At 44.1% G+C, this 16,958-nt stretch overlaps 1 protein-coding gene across 1 annotated transcript in view; it reads left to right on the top strand.

Moving 5' to 3' along the window:
• IFT172 (intraflagellar transport 172) overlaps positions 1-16,958 on the top strand; it is a 32,800-nt gene that overhangs the window by 2,633 nt on the left and 13,209 nt on the right. The window contains exons 4-22 of the mRNA XM_042819490.1: positions 1,620-1,685; positions 2,265-2,344; positions 3,274-3,361; positions 4,177-4,391; positions 4,482-4,605; positions 5,988-6,083; positions 6,965-7,126; positions 8,521-8,574; positions 9,161-9,264; positions 9,930-10,015; positions 10,497-10,609; positions 11,561-11,728; positions 11,998-12,134; positions 12,493-12,600; positions 13,130-13,214; positions 13,536-13,628; positions 13,952-14,029; positions 14,918-15,166; positions 16,539-16,617. Coding sequence (XP_042675424.1) covers positions 1,620-1,685; positions 2,265-2,344; positions 3,274-3,361; positions 4,177-4,391; positions 4,482-4,605; positions 5,988-6,083; positions 6,965-7,126; positions 8,521-8,574; positions 9,161-9,264; positions 9,930-10,015; positions 10,497-10,609; positions 11,561-11,728; positions 11,998-12,134; positions 12,493-12,600; positions 13,130-13,214; positions 13,536-13,628; positions 13,952-14,029; positions 14,918-15,166; positions 16,539-16,617 — 2,185 coding nt within the window. The remainder of the gene's footprint in view (positions 1-1,619; positions 1,686-2,264; positions 2,345-3,273; positions 3,362-4,176; positions 4,392-4,481; positions 4,606-5,987; positions 6,084-6,964; positions 7,127-8,520; positions 8,575-9,160; positions 9,265-9,929; positions 10,016-10,496; positions 10,610-11,560; positions 11,729-11,997; positions 12,135-12,492; positions 12,601-13,129; positions 13,215-13,535; positions 13,629-13,951; positions 14,030-14,917; positions 15,167-16,538; positions 16,618-16,958) is intronic.

The raw sequence follows: 16,958 nt of genomic DNA, 5'->3' as shown, positions 1-16,958 counted from the left end.
CTCAGAGAAAATCAGTTATCTGAAACAACAATGAAGCGATAAAGGGCTGGAGGAGGCTGTCTGGCAGTGTAATACAGAGAGAGAAGAACAGAGGCTGGTGATTGGATAAAATCATAGAATATCCAACTTGGAATGGATTGACAAGAATCAAGTCCAACTCCTGGCTCCACACAGGATCACTCAAAAATTAAACCATATTTCTTAGAGTGTAGTTCAAACACTTCTTGAAGTCCAACTGGCTTGATTCTGTGGCCACATCCTTCAGACTCCTGTTCCAGAAATGCAGTGCCAATCCTCCAGGGTAAACATCTGATCTCCCTTTGTTCAGTATCCTGGATGACAGGATCTGTGTCCTGAACAGTGCTGTTCCACTCAAATTCATCTGGATATCTTCTATATCTTCACAAAGCCAAGAAGATCATTCACATTTCCACATTATCCTCTGCCTTTTGCCTGCTTTTGCACATAGACTGATTGCATGGCAGTCACTGTATTCCACTTCTGCAAAAACTGTTTATGGTCATCTCTCTGTTTCTGATGGCATTTCCCCTAACCCCTCCAACTACAAGACCCAGATAACCTCTCTTGAAAAGTATGGAAATCTAAGTTTGCTGCCTCATAGAAGACCAGCCAAGACAGTGGATCTGCCTGAGCAGTTTGTTGTTCCCCAGCCACTATTCCCATTCTGCAGTCAGTAGCAGAGGGGATAGATTGGCAGCCAAGTGTTGCACTGTCACAGGATTGCAGATGGAATGCTGATAGCCTATGCATGGAGTTTTGGGCTCTTGGGCTCAACACTCACCCACTTTAACTTGCAGTTCTGCAGGCAGCATGTTCCTACACTGACATGTTAAAAAGCCTGCTAGCTGTGACCTGGTTACCTTGGTAACCTTATCTTATCTTGAGCATGTCAGACTCAGGCTGGATTTACATTAACACCCAAATGTGCTTTGCTTTTTCTGTATGGTTCATAATTTTAGGGTGCATCATTACCCCAGGATTCCCCATTAACCAAAATGTAAAGCATGCAGAATTCAGTTAAAATGCAGTTTCCACCTGTTCCAATACTACTTAGGTTTGCCATTTCAGTCAGGCTATGTCCTTGGCCTTTTCAGTGTTCTGCTTCTCTGGTTCTACCTGCATGTGTCAGAGAGCACTCTACCCAAACTTACTGACTGAAATTTTTCAGGTTAGCTATGAAACAGTTGAGCTCTCTTTGGCCCTCTCTTACAATTAGGTTTCATGGTCAGATTTATTCACCTGATCCTCACACCTCAGATTTTGAGAACTCCTTTGATTTGGATTTAGTGAACCTGTTTCTGCCTGGCCTACTTGGTAGCATCTCATAACCATCTTGCTTGTAAATGAAAAAATATATAAACACTATTTGGTGCTCAGCTCCAGCTTTTCTTAGCCTCTTACTGTACCCTAGCTCACTGTTACCTAGTTCAGACATCACTATGGAGTGTCTTAATCCCACATTAAGGTCCATTCCAATACCCACATTTCTTTCTTGGTCTGAATGGTCTTACTTTTCGTGAGCTGCCTTATGTAGCTGTGGGACGAGAAGCTTTCTGAGTAGGGTGGAGCTTTTACTTCTTTTTCTTCCTCTTTGACAGAGTGCTGTGACCTGCTTGTTGTGGCCAGCGGAGAATGCCATTGTCTTTGGTCTTGCTGAAGGAAAGGTAGAGAAACTTGTTATTACCTGATTTTCTATTCCATTCAAGATCTATGAAAGCCTGCAAACACCTGTGCTTGAGAGTAGAAAGCACTACTGTGTGGGCTTAGGACACTGATCAGCAATGAAGGGATTACACCACTACCTTAAATTTGCTAGTTTTAGTTCCCAGTTATTCATAGAATGGCCTGGGTTGAAAAGGACCCCAGTGCATCATCCAGTTCCAACCCCCTGCTGTGTGCAGGTCACCAACCAGCAGACCAGGCCTGATCCACATCCAGCCTGGCCTTGAATGCCTGCAGGGATGGGGCATCCACAGCCTCCTTGGGCAACCTGTTCCAGTGCCTCACCACCCTCTGGGTGAAAAGTCCTTGGAGGTTCTTTTGGATCCCTGAGTCCTTTTCCTGAGCTGTCCTAGAAATGTGGAAGTGTGACTGCAGTGCTAACAGTTCTGCTTGTTCTCTAACCTACCAGAAACAAATTATTTCTGGTGCTTATAAACTGGAAATCCTCTGGGGATATTGCAGTGCAGGAAGTCCACGGTTCTGTGTGGGGCCAGAAGCAACACTGACCCTTCTCTTTTCAGGTTCGTATAGCAAATACAAAGAACAACAAGTCTTCCACCATTTATGGGACAGATTCCTATGTGGTCTCACTCGCTTCCAAGTGAGTATGGAATTGCTTTAGCTACACTGCTTTGGCTCATTCTCCTGCCCAGCCATTGGCCCTAACAGAACTTGTGGCAATATGGGAGGATGGCAGAGTGTCTTTATGCTGTTGGTTCTCATCAAGATGATAAAATTCAGTGCTTCCCAGAAGAAATCACGTTCTAAAATCTGACACCTGGCCTCTCCACACCCTCCTCTTCCCCTCCTTTCCTCCCCAATCTCCCCCCCCTTCTCTTTTCCTCATATTTCTCAACACAGCTCATGCTGTTATTGATGGATAATAATGACAAATGTGGGATTGAAATAGACAGAAGGCAACGTTCATAGAATCTGTATTCCAGAAATGAATTATCATTAAAAGTATTCATTCTGTGTACATCACATTATGCCTGTTTCCTCTTCCTTACTCCTCCTCCCTGTTTGCATAGAGAAGTACACAATACAATAATGCTGTAGCTAATGGTTTTAGTCTTGGAGTGTTTGTCCAAATGTTTTTTTTTCCAACTGTTGTTGCTTTTAGGGATTACTGGTGTTACAATACCCAGCCTCATTTCCAGAGGAGTTTCAATGAAAAGATTGAAGCACCTTGTTATAAGAAATTTTTATTATTGTTTCACTCAAGATTCCTTAGAATCTATGTGTTTTAGTAACATAGTGTGCTACAGTAAGTTAGTTATTGTGTTTTTATGTGATGAAGATATTTAATTGCCCACTCTCCTCTCTCTATACCTTTGTCAGCTTTCTTTTTACAGACACTGGTACAGTACTACATTTTCTTGTGTTCACCACCCAACTTACATTTGGTGAAGGCTCCTTTGATGAGGAACCACAGCCCTGTCCCTGGGACTGGCTTCTTAAGGGTGGGATAGAAAAACAAAAATGCAAGTCTTACTGAAACTTTACATCATCCTTTCTGTCTCTTTACAGTGTTTCAGGGAAGGGAATCCTGTCTGGCCATGCAGATGGAACCATAGTACGCTTCTTCTTTGACGATGAGGGCTCAGGTGAATCACAGGTATCAAAGATCCTTATTCAGTGAGCAAAATTCCTGTCTACACAATTGAATCCCCAGCTCAAGAACTCTGTAAAGTGATCAGGTTGTAGAGGGAGTGCAAGTCTGGAGAGAAGCAGTCTGTGTTTGCTGGGATAAGTTTTGTGCAGCATTGATGTGGATGGAGAAGTAATGAGATACTTGAAACTACTCTTGAGTGTACTGGTAAGAGAGGAATTTATTTTGTGTGTGAGATATGAGGTTTTTCAGGTGTCAGGAAGATCATCTCGTGTTAGGAGATCTTGGAGAATGGGATTTGTCTTGGAGAATGATGCTTGAATGGGTAGGATTTTCAGGGAACAGTCACAAGATCACATTGTGTCTGTGGACAGGATACTGTGGGCAGCCCAGCATTTCTCCCAAGCCTCCAGTTTCTCTCCAGAAGTCTCACTGCTTTAAGCTCTGGTGAAGAAATGCTGTTCCTACTCAGATCTTTTCTTTTTAACTGAAGCAATTTGAGTCACCGTCTGAACTCTAGCATGATAAACTGAAGAGCCCAAAATGTACTCTGCCAGGTTAGTAGTGCATCCCAGTCTAGTTAATAGTACTGTTCTTCTTACTGACATCAGCAATCTTCTCACCCAGTTAAATGAGTGAAATAGTTCTTATATCTCAGCTCTGGTTTCTGTCTGCCTTCCTGCAGCATGCAGACAAAGCAACACCCGTGAACTGGTCTTTATGGAAAGGCATCATACTGGTCTCATTCTGGTAATCTACAGAGCTCGACTGAGGGCTAAATCCAATGGTGCATTCAAGATCTCATCTCCTGTCTCATGTAGGGTAAGCTGGTGATGCATCCTTGTCCTCCTTACGCCCTTGCTTGGGCTTTGAACAGCATTGTGGCTGCAGGATGTGATAAGAAGATTGTGGCTTATGGGAAGGAGGGCAACGTGATTCAAACCTTTGACTATAGCCGAGACTCCTCAGAGAAGGAATTCACCACAGCAGCTGCCAGTCCTGGTGGCCAGGCTGTTGTCGTTGGAAGCTATGATAGGTGCGATGGCTGATGGTAAAGTCTCCCCTCTGTAGTGCTTTCTCCTTCAACTGCGTTCATTTCTTCATTGTTTTTTATCTCTTCTCATAGGCTGAGGGTTCTGAACTGGAGCCCCCGCCGTGGTGCCTGGGAGGAAGCCAAACCCAAAGAAATACCTCACCTCTACACCATCACATCTCTGGCATGGAAGAGGGATGGCTCAAGGATCTGTGCGGTTTGTATCATGAATTAGCAGCCTTGAGCCAACAAGTCAAATGCCAGCTGTAGTCTCAGGCATTCTCCTGAGATGAGTTATGTGGTACAGAGGGCTTTCACCAGAATAGTCACCATCACCTAGGAGTGTGATGCAAGGTGCCTAGGCTGAGGCCTTGTGCAGGAGACACTGCTAAAGTCTGGTGTGCAATGTGCCCAGTGAGAGGGCAAGAGGCAGTGGGCACAAACTGAAACACAAAACGTTCCGTCAGGAAACACTTCTGCGCTGTGCAGGAGGCTGAGCCATGAAACAGGTTGGAATCTTCCTCCTTGGATATCTTCAAAAGCCATCTGGATGTGGTCCTGGGCAACCTGCTCTGGATGACTCTTGCTTTAGCAGGGGATTTAGACCAGGGGACCTCCAGAGTTCTCTGCCAGCCCCTATAACCATTTGGTGATTCTGTGTTATTTTCAGTGAACCTGGAAAACATCATGAATTGTTGTATAGTGACTCAGGGGTAGCAAGCCCTTTGTTGACAAAAGCTCAATAAGGTCAGCTTAGCTGCTCTAGGGCAGTGTCATGAGCACCAGTTCCAGAAAAACTGAACTGTTTCTTATAGTCTGCATGCTGTTTTCAGTTCAGAGCTGCCTTTTTTCTACTTCCAGACTATGGGCTCTGGTCTGCCTTTCTCTATTAAGTAATTCTTCAAAGATTTATAGTTGAGTTTTCAGTTGAATTGGTCTCAGTGAGCTTTATGGGTCCCTTCCAACTCAAAATATTCTGTTATTCTAAATTAATCTTTCTTTAAACATTTCTTTATTAAGTTAAATATCTCCCTACATAATTTAATGAGTTTTAAAGAAATTGCTATTTACCACTTCTTTTTGACAGTTTATACATCTTTTTATGTTTGACAAAGTCAAGAACCCTTAAAATCTTTTCAGAGAATTAGTTGAATAAGAACAAATATTTGCAGAGGGGAAGGACATAAGGGATAGGTGAGTGCTGGAAAGAATGAGGATGTTATAAAGAAAGAGATAAAGGTGGAAGGATTCTGTTGAAAGGGAAGAGAGTTTGGGAGGGTAGCAGAGGAGTGGTGGGAAGTAGCAATAATGGGGAATAAAGGAAATGAAGATAAAGATGAGGATAAAAAGAAATTTCTCTTTTTGCCTTTCTCTGTCATGCGTGTGCCAACATTTGGTAAGCTCCATTTCTCTAGAATTTTTCCTGTTCTTTGAAGAGAGTGAGGATAGGGCTGGTCCTTACACATCTGGAGGCTGGTTCTGCAGAGGAGCAGGGATACGTGGGGTTCTGTTGCGCCTCTGATCCTCTTTGCGTGAACAGGGTCTGACTGCCTCCCCTTAAAACAATTCACTGACTGAGAAGTGTGTTTGTTTCCCCAGGGCACTCTGTGTGGAGGTGTCGAGCAGTTTGACTGCTGCCTTCGTAGGAGCATTTACAAAAACAAATTTGAAATGACATATGTGGGACCAAGCCAGGTAAGAGGATGTCCAATAAGTCTCTTGGTGGAAATGAGACCTTCCCTAAAACTAGATGTGTTTGAAGTTCTTTGTGCCATCAGCTTCTTTCCTGCCTGTACACTGTCTCCAGTCCTTGTCCCAGCCATTCAGATTCCAAATAATCTGCTGAGAGAATTCTGTGAATTCTGTAGTAGATAGCATCAGCCCCAGTGCAGCTACACAACTACCCTTGAAAGAGTTAAGAGTAATGGTGTATTTCTCTAAGTCCATCTGCCTCATTGTCTTTTCCCTTTAAAGCAGTTACACCTCCTTGAAAAATATGCACCAGAATCATCACAGGTTACCAAAGCATTTTAGGTGCACATTTACATCTGTGTTTTGTCCATAGCAACTTGTTGGGAAGGACACAGGGAATATTTCAGGAACAGGGTCAAGTCTGTGTGGAAATTTGATAGGTGTAAAAAACAATGGAGTTTATTTCCTAGCTTGTGAATTTGTTTGAGGTACCTCTGAGTAAAATAGAGGCTTCTTAAGTTGGTTAATTTCATTCAGCTTTACCTGGTTCAAAATCAGGTAGTAAAGGTGCACAAGCAATCCAGGCAGTAGCAGTTGCTGATGAGCAAGCAGGACTCCTAAAGTATGACTTATTCTTGAGGGTGTGAGTAGTCCTCCAATAAGTTTAGAAACTTTCAAGTGGTAGAAATGAGAATCCCACACTTCTACTGCAGTCATCATCCCATACAAAATAAACTGTAAGATTTCTTTTAAAACCAGGGTGAAATGACCTGAGGGGTTGTCTAAACAACCAAATGTTATCTGTTATATAATCTTCCATGGGACAGGGATTGCCTTCCTCTGTGTGTGGAAAGCAGACCTCATATTTTTCATACTTTCTGTAGGTCATTGTGAAAAACCTCTCAACGGGAACCCGTGTTGTATTGAAATCCCACTATGGTTATGAGATTGATGAGGTGAAGATCTTAGGGAAAGACAGATATCTGGTGGCCCACACATCAGACACATTACTACTGGGTGACATCAACTCCAACAAGCTCAGTGAGGTAATGGAAGATCTATGATGTTTCATGAATGTCAAATGCTTAACTTTGCAACTCAGAATGTTTTCTGCGTGGAAAAAATAAATTTATTTTCAAAGAATCATGAAATAATTCAAGTTGGAAGGGATTTTGGGAGGTTTCTTATCAAACCATTTATGCAAAGAAGGTTCATCTTCATAGGTGTCTCCTAATATTTCCCTTCTCTGAGCTGGAAAAGCCCAATTCCTTTAGCTTCTACTCACAGTGCAAGTGTCCCAGCCCCAAACATCTTGATGGCCTTCTGCAGAATTTGCTCCAGTCTGCTCTTAGCAAAGAGAAAATTAAAGACTGGCTGATGAGACTGAATGTGTCCAATTCTATGGGAGCCAATGACATGCATCCCAGGGATTTGGAGGAACTGGCTGATGTGGTTGCCAAGCTGCTCTGTGCCATACTTGAGAAGTCATTGCTGTCTGATGAAATCTAAATTGAATGTTAGGAGGAAATTCATCACTATGAGGGTGGTGAGGCCCTGGCACAGCTGCCCAGAGAAGTGTGAGTGCCTCATCCCTGGAGGTGCTCAAGGCCAGGCTGGATGGGGCCCTGGGCAGCCTGACTGCTGGTGGACACCAAGCCCATGGCAGGGAGGTCAGGACTAGATAATATTTAAAGTCTCTTCCAATCCAATCCATTCTATGATTCTGTGATTTATCGGTGTTTTAATTGTCTAGTACTGGGAGAGTGGAGGGCAAAACTGGATGCACATCTGCATCCAGTTGTGATGTACATTCCAGATGTGAGTGTATGAGTTTTATTGTGCTTCTTAAAAAAATTATATGTATATATAATGCATTCATGATCACAGTACCACAGCTTGTGCCAGTACCACTTCCAGTACTTCACAATCCAGACTAAACTGCCCAATGCCTTGAACCTGTGTGCAGAGTGATGAGACCATATGCCAAGTCTGGAAAACCTAGTAGGTAAAATGGCAGTAGGTTAAATGTCTGGCAAAACTATTAAAGACACCCCAGGACATTTTTGCTTTGTTTGCACAAGTGTTTATTCAGTTTATTCAGACCAATGGTATGCTCACAAATCTGTCTGGGAGCAGTAGTTCCCAATTATAGATTTGAGTTGGAAAATACTGCTGAAAACTTAGACAGACTAAATCTCTGTATCAGTTTTCTGCCTAACTGACCACTTGCCTGTTGTAATCACAGCAACTATTGCATTACCTCGTACTCATCTCAAATTCCAGGAGAACAACAGTGTTGACAGCTGAAGGACTGGAATGTGATCACTTGTGCAGTGTAGTTCTTGTTATCTGTTCTGGGAGATTAGAGATTAGGGAACCACAATGGTTCCCTCCAAAAGCTGTCAGCCTGGACTGCTCACTCTGTGTCATTGCATTGTAGGTAGCCTGGCAAGGATCTGGAGGGAATGAGAAGTTCTTCTTCGACAATGAGAACGTAAGTTGGATGGGGCAGGGTGCTACCATAAATGGTGGGTAAAGAAGTGTATGCTCTGGCTGAAAAAGTGACAACCACATTCCTGGAAAGTAGTGTTTTTCATCTGCTTCCTGGATTTATCCTCTCCGTGTGCATGCCAATCTGCTTCTTCCCCATGTTTGCCTTTTCCACATTTTTCCACATTTGCCAGGTACAGAGCAAGTCCATTGTGAAGACTGTGTAAGCAATAACCACAAAGGAGAGGGGAGAAATAAAAGAAAAATAGTCAGAGAGGATGTTAGAATACAGAAAACAGAATGTGTTAACTGTCTGGAATCCTATGCTGTTTGGCAAGGCAGGGAGTCTGGACAAGTTTAAATTTATTGTCTGATAGTTCTCAGAATGACAGCTTAGCTCCTCCTGCAGGAGTGATAGGCCCAGAGCTAAACTCAGCAGCCTTGAGACTGTCACAAGAACAGTTCCTTGCTCATCCTAGTGGGTTGAATTTATACTTGTCTGCAGCAGTCCTTTTCTGCTCACCTCACTGGTAGATATTTGTGCTTACCTGGCATTTCTGTAAGAGTGAATTCCTCTCTCTCTCTTACAGGTCTGCATGATCTTTAATGCAGGGGAGCTGACACTGGTAGAATATGGAAGCAATGACATCTTAGGGTCTGTCCGCACAGAGTTTGTGAATCCTCATCTGGTCAGGTAAGTGTGATACCTGCCTGTGCAGCCAGTACTGACACTGTGGGAGTGACACTTGGAGGTGTCCCACCCTGCAGAACGTAGCTCACGGGCACTGGGACCTGAGCACACATTGCTGCATGTTTTCTGAGTAGTCATCTGGCAGTGACCAACGGTGGGGTTTAATTGCTGAGTTGTGATTAAGGGCTGTAATGTTTTAGAAGCACTTGTAGAGCCCATTTTCCTTTTTGTTTATTCAAGCCTGACTTGGTTATTGCCTGAAAAGGAACCAGTGCATGTACTCAGGCATTTCTGTATCCAGTTGATCCTAGTATGACATTGCTGGGGACTTCAGGTGCAAGTGGGAGCTCCTCTGTCTCTCTAAAATATCATACTCCCTTTACTAATTCGGGAGGAGAGTGAGGAAGATCATGGGCTGCTCAGAGGTGGAAGCATCGTAACTAATTTGTCATTGGGAACCAATGTGGGTCCAAAGGGGCAGCTTCTGGAATGAAGCCATGAGTCAGAGGCATTGTAGGTATTGTACAAGAGTCACAGGTCAAAGAACTACTAGAGGCTCCATGTGTTGAGGGTAACTGCAACTGAGTTTTGCAGGGGGAGGATGGGGTTTGATCCTTTGAATGTAGAGAGCAGTAAAGGTAACAGTTATCATTCCTTCCAAATAACAGTGTCCGTATCAATGAGAGGCAACAGAGAGGCGTGGAGGAGAACAAGAGACTGGCTTATTTGATAGACATCAAGACTATAGCAACAGGTGAATGTAAACATCACTCACTCCCCTGCATTTTGCTGGCCTCCTCAGTTCCTTTGCATGCACCCTGCCAGACAGCATATCCCTGAAGGCCCTCTTTGCATTCACAATATCAGGCAGCAGATTCCTGAAGGCTCATTTCACATTCACTCTGTCTGTCAGCAGAACACTAGACACCAGATTTGGAAGGTTAGCTGCCTTGTGTAGGCACAGCTGTGGAGTGGCTGTCACTGTGCCCAGGACCCCAGGTTCTGTAGTGCCTGTGATCTGTGCATGCTCATAGAAAGGTGGAGGGATTTACTGTTGCTGATGAGGCTCCAAGATAAATGTCACTGCATTATGCTTTTCATGTTGCAGTGTGTTTGCTAGTGGGTCCTGCAGTATTTAAGTCCCAGATACCTGATCCCTATAGGGCAACATTGAGTGTTCAGCACCCTGGGACACATTAGGTATTTAACACTGTTTTTTCTTTTTCTTTCCCAAGTGGACCTTGTAGGTAACTACAGTGTTGGCACTGTCAGCCACGACAGCAAGATTGATTGGCTGGAGCTGAATGAAACAGGTCACAAACTGCTCTTCAGGGACAAGAAGATGAGGGTAAGGCCAGGCAGGGGAGCGTGGTGAGGTGGCACACTGTGGGAGAAGTAAAGACAAGTATGCCTGAGTTCAGGGAGAGAAATGAGAAACATATGAAGTACTCCTTACTTCTTGACCACTTCTTAGGAAAAACAGACCGTGTTCAGACTGCAGGAGCTGGCAGCATCATAGGTTTGGATTTTAATCATAGCTCACTCTGAAGTTAGTTACTTGACATCTTCCTCCATCTCATTACTCCTTAAAATCCAGACCATAGACTCTTTTGCTGGGAGAGGGAGGCAAGAGAGTGAATCTCAGGATGAGGACTCCAATGTTGTACTTGCGCATCAATTTGAAAAGGCATTTTCTGCTTGATTTACATCTGTAAGATGAACTCTAATTCTCTAAAACAACTTAGTCACAACCAAATGGCATGTCCAATATGACCTTTGGCTTGTGCTACTTCCCTGGGAACATAGCCTGGAAGAGTGTTAGTAAGCCCAGGGCAAAGCTATGCCCAAAATGATGGCAACAGTTTCACAAACACCCTCTCAGCTTGTTGGCAGCAGTCCTTGCAATAAGATTTTACACAGGATGGACAGAATTGCAGAGTAAGGCTTGCTTGGTCCCCTAGCCTGTTTGAGGAAGGATTTAGAAGACCATTCTCCTGTTAGAGCTCTACAAAAGATATATTTTGACTTACTTATTTATGAGCTTATTAATAAGGAAGGCAGGGTCTGAGCATGCTGCTTCAAATATGCAAATATTTAAAAAGATCTCATGTCTTGAACAGTAATATGTACAAATAAAAGAGTGTGGAAGTTCAAGCAACATATCCTGGAAAAAAGTTTAACTCCTGGTTGGTTATATCTCTTTACAATATTCTTGCTCAGATGTTGCTAACAAGTTCATGTCAGTTAGCAGCCCAGCCATGAGCCATACCAAACCTTTTTCTCCACTTTCCCCATCTAGTTGCAGCTGTATGACATTGGAAGCAGCACCAAGACTACCATTTTGAACTATTGCTCCTATGTGCAATGGGTCCCAGGCAGTGATGTGGTGGTGGCTCAGAGCAGAAACAACCTTTGCATTTGGTATAACATAGATGCTCCTGAACGAGCCACCATGTTTCCTCTGAAGGTAAAACTCTGGAGTCTTTGATTTCCTCCATCAGTTTCTATTGTGTCTTGCTTACATGTGTGGGAATAGGCAAAATGGTATTGTGGACAGTGGACAGAAGGGAACTACTGGTTTCTCCTGGACAAAATATGAACTCATCTGTCTCATATTGCTCTGCCAGAAATGCTCTGGTAGAGCTTTCACAGTTGGTATAGAACTGTCCTCATGTCATTACTGCCCTACACACCCCCAGACAACATGGGAGTGTTGACAGCTGGCACTCTTTTTAGGGAGATGTTGTGAACTTGGAAAGGAGTGATGGAAAGACTGAAGTGATTGTGTCTGAAGGAGTGAACACTGTGTCCTACACACTAGATGAAGGTCTCATAGAGTTTGGAACTGCCATTGATGATGAGGATTATCACAGGTAAGTGCTAGATAAGCCATGTGGTTATGGCAGGTACTCCACATCACTTAGCAGACATTTGAGGGTCTATAATCCATGAATTACACATGCACAACTTTCCGTGCTGAGTTGAGGTTCAGCTACAGAGAGTGATTTTGATGCAGGATGTGGCTGTAACACACAGTGGAGTCCTTCAGCAGTGAGTACTCAGCTTTGTCATCACCTTCACTGATTTTTTTTCCCTACATATCAGGCCTTGTTTTATACAGTTTTCTTCAGAGCTCATCATACCCATCTGTTTTCAGTGCAACTCTTGTTAGGGAGCTCTAGTCAAAGAGCTCTTCTGACACTGAAAGTCTGCAAATCTCTTTGTCTCAAGGGCTACTGCATTTTTGGAGACACTGGAAATGTCAACAGAGACTGAAGCCATGTGGAAGACCCTAAGCAAACTAGCTTTGGAAGCTAGACAGCTGCACATAGCAGAGAGGTATGGGAAAAAGCTAATTCATCTTTCTGGCCTGAATACTCTCTCTGCTGAGTCCCTCACAGAATCCAGGGTCTAACTAAAGATGTGACTTTCTGTATGTATGACCTGCAAGGTTTATTGCATCAAAGAACGAAGTGTTCTCTATTCCAGGCAATGACTTTGCCCTTTAGTCCTAGACAGTAATGACAGTACTGGAGTCAGGAGAGTGTCACTTTGTAGCATAAACTTTTGCTGGTAGCAACTCAAGCCAGTGCAGCAGCAAGGTTTCAGGGACCTGGTAGACTGGGACAAACTCTGCACATCTATCTCTGAAGCGTAGAGGGTTGAAGCCATGTCCGTGGCTTCTCCACAAACCAGGGCTAGAGGGCACATCTGAGCGTGGACCTTGGCAAAATCTTTCTATTGAGGTGAGGCTACCCATCTCAACACCTTCCACTGCATGATTTTGCTGCTGTGGTTCTGATTTTGTTGTCTTAAACCAAAGGTGCTGACAAACCCCTTAGTGACTAACTGCTTTGGTTTTTCAAAGGTGCTTTGCAGCTCTGGGCAATGTGGCAAAGGCTCGATTTCTGCATGAAACCAACGCTATTGCTGACCAGGCAGCTCAAGAGCATGTGAGTCAAACCTTTTCTCCTGTTCAGGGTAGTCACATCCCTGTAAATACTTGCATACACATTACCTGGTGTCCGAGTTCCACAGTATACTGTTACAGACCAGGACTTAGTCTTGTAGAATCTGCTGACATAATTCTTCATCCAGGTCTTCTGGCTGTCCGTTGCATACTGTGCTGCTCCTATCTTCTCACTTCTGTGATTCACACTTGTCTTCTTCAGTTTCTGTAGTGACACAGACCCTACCTGCATTCCCTTCCCTTGTACCATATCCAGAGCCTTTCACCCAGTAAAAACAACTGAGCTAACTGTAACTGCCTGCAGGGTGGGGATGGGACAGACCATTACCTGGTGCGTGCCCGCTTGGCCATGCTAGACAAGAACTACAAGCTGGCTGAGATGATCTTCCTGGAACAGGTGAGTGAAGGAAGAAGGAGCAGAAAAGATCTCACTTATTTCTGAGCAGGATGATTTGTGATCTGAGAGTGATTTCTGAGAAGAAAGATTGCTTGTTCCTGGGAGAAATTTCTTTTGCCCTGGAATAGAAGGAGATGTTCTGTCTTCCAAGATGTAGAGCATAAGATTGCTGGAAGAGAGTGAGGAAGGATCAATAACCATGTAGAGGGCATGATTCACATGTTCAAATGTTTCCTACATTTCTCACCTACCTGCTGTGAGAGTTCAATGGCAATATGTCTGCTAATGGACCCTTCAGCTTGACAATTTGTTCTTTAATACAGAATGCCACAGAAGAAGCCATGGACATGTACCAGGAGCTGCACATGTGGGATGAATGCATTGTGGTCGCTGAGGCAAAGGTACAGAATATAGTTTCTCTGGTCTGTGGTCTGTGCTTATTTGGCAAGTCTCCTGGTTCAGAGCCCAGTCAGTGTCTAGGTGCACTTCACCTGGCTTCTCAGTGTCTCACATCTGCTTGTAAAGGCTCCCAAAGAGACTCTGAGCTTGCCTTGGAGATCCCCCATCTGATTCAACTCCAGATGGTGGGGTTGTTGCATGAAGGAGCCTTGACTGCTAAAGAAATGGGAGATTCTTGCCATCAGAAAGATAGTCCAGGTCATAGAACTGAGAGAGCAAGGCACAAGTGTGGAGGTTTGGATGTAGAGAGAATTAATTATTGTGCTAGATACAAAGTGATGTCCCTAAGACACAGCAAGTGCAGAAATCAGCAAGATAGCTGTTAATAGCAGAAGACCAGGTTTGGGGATGAGTAGATCTTTGTTCCAACACCAAACACGTGCTTTTATTTTCTAGAGTATAGCATTACATGGCTAGAGGGGCAGGGTGCATTAGAGATGTGGTTTAGACAAGATTATGCTAGCCCAATTTGTCCACAAGAAAGAACACAAGAATAAAATCAGTGGGTTCTTCATGATCATGCAACTGACAGTCAAGGAATAAAATATCAAGGAATGTCTCAGTGTGATAAAAGAGGAATGTAAGGGGAGGTTGCTTTGATGGAATTAGAAACTTGATGAATAGTGAGGAAGAAAGGGTAATGAGATGGATTTAGAAGTAGCTGGGGCTTTGCAAAAGAATGAGTAATGCAGTGGTACACTGGGCTTTTTTGTTTTCTGCTAGCTACAGTTGCTTAGTTTAACTGGTGCCATGAGCTATTCAGAGCCTGCAGGAGGAGCAGGACAACACTTGCCTTTGTTCAGCTCAACCAACGGTGCATTTTTCAACAGGGACACCCGATGCTGGATAAGCTGCGTCGGGGTTACTACCAATGGCTGCTGGATACCCAACAGGAAGAGAAGGCTGGGGAGGTCCAGGAGGGACAGGGGGATTATCTGGCAGCTGTCAGCTTGTACCTGCGGGCAGGGCTGCCAGCTAAGGCAGCACGGCTGGCCATGAACAGAGATGAGCTCATGACCAATGGGGATGTCATCAATAGGATCTCCACAGCGCTGATCAGAGGAGAACTGTTTGAGCAGGTAAGTGGTCCTCCCCACTGGGCCTTCTTAGTAGTATGAAAGCTCTTACCTGTCCTCTGCATCTGTGAGATCGAGAGGACTGCAGCAGATGCAATTCTGTGTTGATAAATTCACGTTTGACATTTAGTAGGAAATCCTAACTGCATCCATCATACACAGATGAAGCCTACAATTGCTTTCTTAGTCAGGAAAAAGATCACAGCTCCCTGATGGCAAGTCTCCAAAGCTGAGCGTTCAGTAACAGCCAAGGAGGCCTCTGGGAGACCAGGAACCAACTGGAAAAGGAGTTGCCAATGAAACAGAAAACTTGATACCACTGCAGAAATGCACAGTGCTTTCTCACAGCAGAATAAAAAATGATGATACAGCTTTCAAATAGATTGTCTAAATGAAAAAGCTGAAGAAAACCAAAGGAGGTTGGGAAGACTCTCCAGCACATGAATGTCAGAAAAGGGTAGTGCTTATATCTAATAACACAAGAAACTGGTAACTACTTATCATTAGGTGTCACTTTTAAAACAGAAGGATGTATTTGACATAGCTCATGATTATGTTGATGTAAGAAAGGAGTGCTCAGTCTGACCCATATACAGCTTGGTATCTTGGCCAGGAGTAGCCTCTTGCAGATGCTTGAGAAGGAAGTATAAAGAGCAAGGAAGAAAAACACGTGCTGATGCTTCCTATAGAGTACTTTCATGGCTACCAGCAGCTTGCAGACTATAGTCTACCTGAATGGGAAGATTTATTTTTAGGTTTAAGAGCTTGCCAAATTATTAGTTTAACTATGGGTACTTTTGGATCTACAACATTGGCTGTGAGTTACCCAGTTCAACTGTGCATTGTGTGAAAAATCACTTCTTTCTGCTTACCTATTTTATGTGTCCTGCTTCAATTATGTTTCTCCAGTTTCATTGCACTTTGGGCCTTTTCTGACCATTTCATTTTGACCCAAGAGAAATATATAGTTCTCATAGAATCATAGAATCTCTTGAGTTGGAAGGGACCCTTGAAGACCATCTAGTCCAAGTCCCCTGCAAGGAACAGGGATGTTACAGCTAGATCAGGTTGCTCAGAGCCCTGTCCTGCCTGACTTCGAATTTCTCCAGGGATGGGAATGTGTGGGTCCACAGAGAAGACAAGGAACTCAGCATATGCAATCTTTCCCCAAAGTCCCCTTTGTCTAGGTTAGTCTTGGTCAGTGAGATTAACCATGGTCTTGGTTAGTGAGGAAGGCATAACCAATGGAGAAGTCTCTGTGGCAAGGTCTGGTAAGACTGACAGCTCTGTAGGTGGAGGTGGTTGGGTGGATACTGTGGGGAGATGGGAGCTCTAGAAACTGGCAGCCTGTGTTTATCCCAATGTTTGTCATCAGGCAGGAGATCTGTTCGAGAAGGTTGGAAACGCACGGAAGGCTCTGGAGTGCTATTGCAAGGGCAGTGCCTTCCTGAAAGGTACTGACTGTGTGCTAACTACGTTCTACCCCCAGCCCCACCTTTTCCCAGCAGGATCCTGGGTACTCTGGCCTGGTGGCAGAATGAGCTATTGCCCTGGAGCTCAGAGTTGCCTAGTTGCTCTGAAACTTCCACGTATCAGCTCATTCAATGCATGTATTTTCACATAGTCACCCACACAACTCAACAACAAGAGCCTGTTCCCCAAGGCCTTGATCAGGCCGATTGCACCAGCATAGATCCAGATCCAGCCTTCCATAGGGTCCAGATTGCTGGGTAGCCCACTGGAGCTGGACTGGTCTAGGGATTCACCACCCCCCTAGCCCCAATCCAAGGCCTAT

This window comes from Centrocercus urophasianus, unplaced genomic scaffold (genome assembly GCF_019232065.1).
Source record: "Centrocercus urophasianus isolate 14NV4802_14NV808 unplaced genomic scaffold, USGS_Curo_1.0 seq_10, whole genome shotgun sequence".
In the NCBI taxonomy this organism is placed as follows: Eukaryota; Metazoa; Chordata; class Aves; order Galliformes; family Phasianidae; genus Centrocercus; species Centrocercus urophasianus.
This window is presented reverse-complemented; position numbering and strand designations above follow the sequence as displayed.